The 9,847-nt window shown below is 34.7% G+C and overlaps 1 protein-coding gene across 2 annotated transcripts; it reads left to right on the top strand.

Annotated features, from left to right (window-relative positions):
• Nucleotides 1-4,703: 4,703 nt before the first annotated feature.
• LOC140892013 (uncharacterized) lies at nucleotides 4,704-8,195 on the top strand. Of its 2 annotated transcripts, none has more exons than XM_073300736.1 (3): nucleotides 4,704-4,837; nucleotides 6,323-7,187; nucleotides 7,785-8,195. In XM_073300736.1, the coding sequence occupies exons 2-3, from the start codon at nucleotides 6,331-6,333 to the stop codon at nucleotides 7,957-7,959; spliced, it is 1,032 nt and encodes a 343-aa protein (XP_073156837.1). In that variant the 5' UTR covers nucleotides 4,704-4,837; nucleotides 6,323-6,330; the 3' UTR covers nucleotides 7,960-8,195. The 2 variants fall into 2 exon arrangements, with proteins under 2 accessions (XP_073156837.1, XP_073156838.1); XM_073300737.1 differs by having other exon boundaries at nucleotides 4,718-4,869.
• Nucleotides 8,196-9,847: the final 1,652 nt, after the last annotated feature.

Genomic DNA, 9,847 nt, shown 5'->3' with positions numbered 1-9,847 from the left:
CCAAAAACAGAGAATCAAGCTTTGTTGCTCGCTCGATCGGTAACATTTCACCGATCGAGCGAGGCCAAAAAATGTTCAGACCGAGAGCAGGTTATTGTTGCTCGCTCGATCGGGCAAGTTTTACCGATCGAGCGAGGGGCTCATTTTAAAAATAAAAAAAAAAAAATTTTAGCTCTTGGTTTGAATATTCTTTTATGCTATGATTAATTGTTTATTAATCTTTGATTGCCCTAAGATGAGATTAGCAACCCGAGGTTCCCACACCATATGACATCACTTGCTTGATAGTGAATGGTCCTGACCATCTCGAACGTAGTTTTCCTGGCATGAGCTTCAAACGTTAGTTATATAATAAAACATTTTGGCCTACCTCGAACTCACATGAGACAATGCGTTGATCATGTCATTTTTTGGTTTTTTCTTTGTAAATCCTGGCATTTTCATAGGCATCTAACCTAAGCTCCTCAAGCTCATTCAATTGCAACAAACGCTCTTCACCGGTAGCCTGCACATTAAAATTCAGAAATTTAGTAGCCCATAGTGATTTGTGCTCAAGTTCAACAAAAAGATGACACACTTTACCATATAACAACCTAAAGGGAGAAATTTCTATATGTGCTTTAAAAGCAGTACGATAAGCCCATAACGCATCATCCAATTTATTTGACCACTCTTTCCTGTTTGAATTCACAGTTTTTTCCAAAATTCTCTTCAACTCTCTATTAGAAATCTCAACTTGCCCACTAGTTTGGGGGCGATAAGGTGTTGCCACCTTGTGAGGGACCCCATATTTAGTCAAAAGTGTATCAAATTGAGTATTACAAAAGTGGGTTCTTCCATCACTTATTATGGCTCTAGGGGTACCATATCTAGAAAATAAGAATTTTTTCAAAAATTTCACAACCACCCTAGAGTCATTTGTCCTACATGCAAGTGCTTCAACCCACTTAGACACATAATCTACCGCAACCAAGATATATTTGTTTCCTTCAGACGCAGGAAACGGTCCTATGAAATCAATGCCCCATACATCAAAAACCTCACAAACAAGAATATTATTTAGGGGTATCTCATGTCTCCTAGAAATATTACCAACTTTCTGACAAGAATCGCAAGCAATCACATAGGCATATGCATCCTTAAACAATGAAGGCCAATAAAATCCCGACTGAAGTACTTTAGCAGCGGTACGACCCGCGCCGAAGTCACCTCCAGTCGAACCTGTGTGACAGTGTGAGAGTATTGAACTTACCTCTTCCACTGGAATATACCTACGAATGATACCATCTGAACAGATCTTAAACCGAAAAGGATCTTCCCACAAAAAATATTTCAACTCTGAGAAAAATTTCTTTTACTGTTGATAAGTTAAATGCGAGGGAAGAAACTTACTTGAGAGGTAGTTAACAATGTTTGCATACCATGGTAAATTCGTTACCTCAAACAGTTGTTCTTCCGAAAAATCATCGTGAATCACTTGCATTTCATCTCCTTGATTTTCCAAACAAGAAAAGTGGTCCGCAACTTGATTCTCCGAGCCCTTCCTATCAATAATTTTCAGATCAAACTCTTGCAACAATAAAACCCAACGAATTAACCTGGGTTTAGCATCCTTCTTGCTTATCAAATACTTCAACGCTGAATGATCCGTGTGAACGATGACTTTTCTTCCCACCAAATATGACCTGAATTTATCCAAGGAAAAAACTACCGCAAGAAGTTCTTTTTCAGTAGTTGCATAATTCAGTTGGGCAGCTGACAGGGTGATTACTGGCGTAGTAAATCACATGAAGTACTTTGTCCCTATTTTGTACAAGCACGGCTCCCAAAGCAGTGTCACTCGCATCACACATAAATTCAAACGGCAGATTCCAATCAGGCGCTACTATCACAGGTGCGGTTTTCAATTTTTGCTTCAAAATTTGAAAGGCCTGCAAGCACTCAGCAGAAAAATTAAAAGACACCTCTTTTATCAGCAAATTTGTGAGGGGTTTAGCAATAGAAGAAAAATATTTAATAAATCTCCTATAAAAACCCGCATGCCCAAGAAAACTCCGAATTCCTTTTAAATTCGTGGGAGGTGGAAGCTTCTCAATCACTTCCAATTTCGCTCGGTCCACCTCCACACCTACCTCGGACACCTTATGTCCTAAAACAATGCCCTCTCTCACCATGAAATTGCATTTTTCCCAATTCAACACAAGATTACTCTCTTCACATCTTTGCAACACTTTTTTGTAATATTTTACTATAAAAACTAATGCTTTTAATATAAAAAGTAATACAAAAAATAAGAATATATCACGAAAATAATATTTTTGACAATATTTTTTGACATAAAACGTAATACTTTTGTTGTGAAAACTAATACTTTTGACCTAAAAAATAATACTTTTTAATCAAATAAACATATATTACAAAATAATATTTGAGTGAAGGTGTCATTCAAGCCCGTGCTTTCTGGTGAGGAGTGTTTAGGGGCAATGCACGTCGAACTCAAAGGCTTCATGGGCACACATTGAATTGAGATGGTCTGTAGAAGCCAAACCCTGAGGAAATATTCCAATGGTATCAACATTGCATCCGGTTGTTCTTTGATAACCATTGAACCACAAGCTTTTACCTGCGAGCATGTGTACGAACAGATGTGCTTCATGAGTGAATTTTCCTATGTTATGATAACTCTGTCCCAAATTGGAATGTGAGGCCTTTATGAAAACAAGGGTTTCAACAATTTGCAGTATAAATAATTAAGGATTTCATCAATCTAATCAACTAAATAACAGATAACAAGGGTTCCTCTAAAATAAATACTTTGATTATTTTTATATGAAAATTAACAAGAGTGAAGCTTGTGCATTCTTTTGAAACAAACAAACGCACTAAAAAATTATGAGTGTGGGAAACATAGGCTTCAACAAACCCATTGTGGCCTGCAACATTTGATTCTACAGTGTAATGTACCACTTACAAAGTAATACAATCAAATAAATGTATAAATAATATTAACTATTTTACCTGAACTAACAAACTTTGTGCCTCATTAAAGGTGAGAAGGACAAAGCTCTCGAGATCTTGACCACCATGTTCTTGAACAAAAACAACATAGCACTGCGAACAAATGCTTAGTTTATTTGGTGAACTAAATCTAATGAACGGACAATTAACAAGAAAAGTACAATATCCTCCTTAAATTTGCTCCGGAATAAAGAAAGACCATATCTATAACATGAAGCATAGCCAACATGCCTACTGAGCAATAACCAAAAACCCCCCGAAGTTGTTAGTTTATGTAATAATCATACAAGAAATATTATGCCAAACAGAAGGGCCAAAGTTTTGAGATTTACGGAAAATAAGGCGGCTAATTACGATCTGATTACGATCTTGAAATTACAAGCATTGTTTCCAGCGGATTCGAGCTCAAGACGCAAATCAAGGGTACTCACTATTTCTTCTTAATACTTTTGTTTCCTTTAATTAATTTTCTCTAGTTTCAATGTTTCGTTTTTTGGTATAATTATATATTGTTGTAAGAACTAATAGATGTCAGCCTCAAAAGTTCTCAAGAAAACATGCAATTCCATCAAGAAACTGCAGAAAGAGGTGGACTGTTTAAGTGACAAACTTTCCAATATTCTGGCTTCTCAAGACATCACGAGCCTTGATGCCAATGCCATTAGAACCCTTCTCCAGCAATAAGGCCAAAAAAAAAAAATCCCCGAAAAGGAAGGCTATAATTAAATAAAATGACACTTCCAAATATACAATTGCAGCATGAAGCAATCAATCAATTCAGTTATCACTTTTCCACAACAGAAAAATAGCCCGGAGCTCAAGCAACAAAGCTATATATTTAGGCACAGATACACAGTTACAAAACCCCAGCCGACACTGTAACAAAAAATTTTTCACAAAAATAGAGTTTATTTAGCACTGATATCATAGTCATACTAAAAATGAACTCAATTGATATGCCTAATTAGAGTCAGAAGCATCGCCACCTATTCTATTTACCTATCTCTCTACAATTCCTTGAAGAAAAAATAGTAAATCTTTTAAACACAATCGACATCGTACAATGTTTCATTCAACTACGACCAGCTGGGAATTAGCAAGTCATCCATCCAGTTATGATCTTATTGAACCACATTACTTCGTCTTATCCCCCATCCCATTGAATAGAGTAGCTACCTTATCTGTATATTGTTATCATCTTATTGAACCACATTACTTCGTCTTTTCACTCACAAGATTTGAAAAGGTTAACTTGAAACAGAAAACAAATATATATGCGATATCAAATCATTGGCGTGATATTCTCACGATTTTCAAGCCGGTGAGTAGGAAATTCGAAGACGATCACATCGAACGAAAAATCTCGAAAAATATATACAGATTCGTTGAAAGGAAGAAGAAATCTCATCCCAGTGTACGTAGATTCGTTCTTCAATGTAGCAGCAATCTTCTCAATGGTTGAGAGCGATTCGACAAGGAGAAGTGGGGAAAAAAGAGAGATGAAACGATGGGCTTAAAAAAAGCGGGTTAGTTTCGACCCAAATTAGGATCAACTAACCCAAATTAGAATCGTCACACGAATATATTCCGTACAACGGTTTCATACAAGTATTTGCCTAAAATAAAATAAAGGCCACGCAATAAGTGAAGGGGCAAATTATAATTATAATATTAAAAAATATAACATTCCTTATTTCCTGTTATTCTTTATTCAATCATTATTCAATCCCAGAATCTGTCTTCAAGTTCAATGATACGGATTCGACCATTGTCGTAGTTCTCATCCCCAATTTTCATCGTCCTCCGGAATTTCTCATAGGTAAATCTCAATTTTTACAGAAAATTAACAGGGTATTTCATCTCTTTCTTGTAGCTTCTGATTTATATATCATTGAATTAATTAATCATGAATCGAGGCCGTAAGAAGCAGGCACATAAGTGCTTTTGTTCTGTTTTAATTTGTTAATTTCTTATAATTTTGTAATGGGTTCTTGCCAAATTTGTTGAAATGTCAGATGTTGATAGATCTTACTTGTAATTTTACTTTATTGGTTCAGTGTGTAGATTTCTTGGTCGAATTATTAGAGATGTGTGAAAGCGAGATAAGGGAATGGACGATGATATTGAGGACGAACTTTATTCTATTGAACTCAATATAACTTGCTAGGTCCTAAAGTTCTGCGGATTTGGATAAATCTGGCAGATATATAATTGTCTCTCCCTCGATTGTGCTATCGACTTTTAGAATATTTCAGCAAGTGAAAATACGTTTTTAAAATTTTATAAATTGATGTTTGGTGTTGGGCCTTTCAAAAAGGGCTGAATTATCTTTTGGTTTCGGATAGGCTGTAACCGGACTCCTGAGGGACCAGGGAGGATGTCATGACAATGCCACAAACAAGTGATTAGTGAATAATACTGGTAGTGGAAAATGATATTTTGTAGAAGATATCGTTATATAAATTGGATGTGCTCGGTTGCGAAGTGTTATGGCTTAAGCAAGTAATAGCTAAAGTACGGATGAATAAACTCATTAGCAGTTCTGGCCTGATGTTCATTCTCTAGAGTTTGAGGAGATCTTGAACAAACAAACTGTTTGCTTAGCCTATAATGGGACATCCAAAGACAATTAATGAATGACCAATCGTTTGCTTTGTTATGAATTATTGCTCCATTACTTTGTATGAAGCTTTTATTCTGAAATTTTGTATAAATATCTTGACACCATGAACATAGGTTTCTCAATTCTTTTAGCAACTTAAATACATGTTTTTATGTTTCTCAGAGAGGATCATCTTGTTACTGCCCACAATACATTCATAGGCCAATGCACACCATGACAATATGTTTTTGTTGTCTTCATATATTCTTGAATTTCTTGTGACCTTGAACTTTAAATTTGTGGATAGGTGTTTGTTTGTGCCTTGAGGTAAAGCCTTTTTTATGAACATGGAAGATAAACACTTCAAACTGTTCTACTGCATGATCTATTTGTCAATTTGTGGGGAATTGTCTACTAATTTTCCAGTTATTTGGATTTTTTGTTTTTCATTAACTCTCATCTCTACTAAGTCATGAAGTTCACTGATTTCTAGGCAAACTACTAAATTTTTTGTGGAACCCTTTCCCTCTCAATGTGATTGCATAGAAGGTTTAGCCTGAAGTTTTTTTGTCCCCGCCGATGGTTTTTGCAAATATATTTGTTGAAATTCTTGTTACCATCTTCTGATTACACCCTAGCGAATTTAGCTACTTTGCTTCGTTTTACTTTAATAAGTTTTTAAAAATTTTGTAAATGTGATAGGGAAGGTAATGGCAGCAGAAGAAGATATCGATGTGTCAGCTTTGAAATCACAGTTAAATGAAATTCACATCAACTGGAATCAGGAGATGGAAAGGAGCCGGTCGCAAGGGGATGCCTTGCAAGAGAAGATTACTGAGGTGAAGGCTGATATACAATCCGACAAAGATGCAAAGCAAGAATTAAATGTTCTCTGGCGTAGAGTGAAAACTTCTGCGACATTATTGACTTACTTGAAATCGAAAGCAAGAATCATCGCGGTTCCTCATTTGGCTTATATTTCTTGTTGTATCAAGCAATTAGAAGGTGTAGGACTTGTTGATAAAAATTTTGTACCCTGGGCTGGCTGGTCTAGGAATATAGATGTTTCTTCTTTCCATAATACAGATGAGGATACATGGACTGCCCTTAGTTTTCAGAAGGGTTCTCTTGATGAAGATGACATGGTCTATATCAATGAATTACTTAGAAGTGTAAAAATGGTTGCTGACGTAATGGAAGGACTTGTCAAGAGAGTTATTTTGGCAGAATCTGAAACTGCAGTTGAGAAGGAAAAGGTAACGGAAGGGCTGGAGGAGATTAAAAATAAAGGTGTTCAAATTGAGAACGTGTCTTTAAAATTAGAGGAAATGGAGCAGTTTGCTCTTGGAACGAACTGTATTCTGAATGATATGAGACAAAGGGTTGAAGATTTGGTTGAGGAAACTTCTAGACAAAGGCAAAGAGCTGCCGAAAATGAGCAAGAGCTTTGTCGTGTTAAGCAAGACTTTGAGTCTCTCAAATCCTATGTCAGTACTTTGATTAACGTAAGAGAGACACTTATTTCATCAGAGAAACAATTTCAGACAATTGAAAAGCATTTTGAAAGGTTAGTCTGCTCTAGGTACACTCAATTTTTTTCTTGCTATCAATTCTTGCTAGATGTTATTCATCGTTCGCTTTCTTCTTCTTACTTTATTTTCTTTAGTTGTGGAACTTCATAATACAAATATTAATCATGTACTAATTTTTCAAACAACTATTTTCCAACATTGTTTTTTTCTATTTTAGTTGTAGACATCAGAATATATAGATTATGTTGTTGGCTGGTTGCCCTTCCTGATGACGAAAACCAACTGAAACTGAATGCGATTCACAATGATATTTAATTATTTATGGCATGTCTCAACTGGAATTGGAGGCTATAAAATTGTTGATTCAGTCATCCAGTAACTGCAAAAAAAAATTTAAAACATTAAAATTGGATTGGTCATTGTTATGAGCTTCTCTCTTCATCCAATCTTGTTTTCTTGCTAACTTTTTTATCATCAAAGAAAAGACCATAATTACCATTCCATCTTTTAAGAAGTTACTCTTTTCATGAGATGATTCTGCTCCTAGCCTGTAGAGAAGCATCGTCGGCCAATAGGATTAGATGAGTTTCTTGTCGCTGAAATTAACCATTTTTAGTTATTTATTCAACCAGGCTTGTTGCCAAGACACTCCAGTTGGAAAATGAGAACAGTCAAAAGGAATCCGAAGTTCAGAAGCTGATGGAAGAGAACGTGAGACTGAGTGCTCTACTTGACAAAAAAGAGGCCCAACTCGTGGCCATGAATGAACAGTGCAAGGTCATGGCTCTCAATGCTTCCAACATATAGTTCGACTGTTGATAGAGCTGTGTTTTTCTTCTGCAGCTCTACTCACAAACCTTGTCTGAATGCTGAGAAGTGCGTATCAGATGAGTTTGACTTGCTATTTTGATGCATTAACTGTTGAAGAAGAATTAAACTGATTGGATATAAGGCTTGTATTAGCTGGATCTTTTTGCATTATGTTTTTGTGCACATGTAGTTGTATCGTACCATCGCAATTCTCAATAAACTGATGTTCCCTTCGTTCGTTGGCCATTCTGAACTAGTTTGTCTTCCTTTTATCTGTGTGTTAGATAGATTGCATGTTCATTACTTAGGAAGTAGGACTTCTATAGCAGACAATGCCTGATAAAACTCATCTCTTCCCTTTTTTTGTGTGTGGGGTTTTTATGTTTTCTTTATTTGATTACAAAACTTATGCAATCTTTTTGTATTCTTAGGAAGGCAGGAATTGGGATGTTAGGGTATCAATAGGTCCAACCTAGAAAATATTATTCGGCCCAATGTAAAGTAATCAATGTTGGGCCTCAGAATGGGCCATAATTGAGCCGAGTGAGAACTAATCTCAGTTTGCTGTTGTATCAAGTATTTGAGGTTATATTGTATTGAGCAATAAATATCAGATGGAATATTTTTTTATAAATAAAACATATGCTTTTTCAATCAAGCGATAATTTAATTTAAAGCAATATTATCCTCTCTTACAGTGATTTATAATGAATTGTTAAATAAATCTATAGTTATATTATTTTGAAATATAACTAATTACTCCGCAGAAGTGATTAAATTCCGTTACTATTAGTTTTTTAATAATACCGTAGTAAATACATATCTCACTATATAAATAAATCTTATATCAAGGGTGAGTAGGGTATACAAACCATTTCTAATGTTATGGTTAATTTTTTATGTTCTCACTTTTTTACCCTCTTCTCACGTTTAATGTGTGAATAAATAACGCAACTTCATCACACCCATATTCTCACCCAATCACACGCATTTGTGTGTGTCAAAATGCTAGTGTGTGTGTGTTTTTATGACGATAGAACCCGCAGCTGCCACATTCAGTACGTATTAAGTAAACGATTGAGCTTAACGTAATAATTTGCAAACAACGATAGCTATATAAATCGTACTGGATAAATTTTGTGCGACAAATTCGTCCAAGAAAACATCGCTGGCGTCTTATTCAGTGGCGGACCTACATGGTCCCGAAAGGGTGCGATCGCCCCCCCTGAAATTTTAAAAAAATTTAATACTATATACATAATATCATTATTAAATATAAATTTAATTGTAACTGCCTCTTTGAAATTATTTTTAATAAAAACTTAGTACTATGTATATATATACATATATCTAAAATATTAATATAATTGATTAAAAAGTCTTTGATAAATAAGATAAGAATAAATTTATTTTGGGATATAATAAATTTGGCATTATGCTTTTTATTGTCTCATATCTTTTTAAAGATCGAAAACGAAAAGTCTTTTTGACTTGAATGTGATAAGGGAAATTTATTTTAATTAGCCATCTGATTTCATCAAGTTAAACATATTTTAGTACCAACTTGATAACTTTATTTTTTTACATTTGAAAATAACAATTAGTTATCTGAAGTTGTTGAGATTAGCGAACTTGCTAAAAGAATGGTTCAATAAAAATATCAATTATATCATTTGGTACACAGATTTACTTTTAAATTTAGCATTATTATTATTGTTGCAACTGTAAAGATAGTGTTATCAGCAATGAAAATCATAAAAACATCACTTCGTAATAGGTTGGGAGATTATATGTTGTTAAATGATTGTTTGATATCATATATTGAGCGATGTGTGTTTGAGACAGTTGATAATATATGAATTATTCATCATTTTTTTATTGAGTA

The sequence above is a fragment of the Henckelia pumila genome, chromosome 3 (genome assembly GCF_033568475.1).
Source record: "Henckelia pumila isolate YLH828 chromosome 3, ASM3356847v2, whole genome shotgun sequence".
NCBI classification, from domain to species: Eukaryota; Viridiplantae; Streptophyta; class Magnoliopsida; order Lamiales; family Gesneriaceae; genus Henckelia; species Henckelia pumila.
This window is presented reverse-complemented; position numbering and strand designations above follow the sequence as displayed.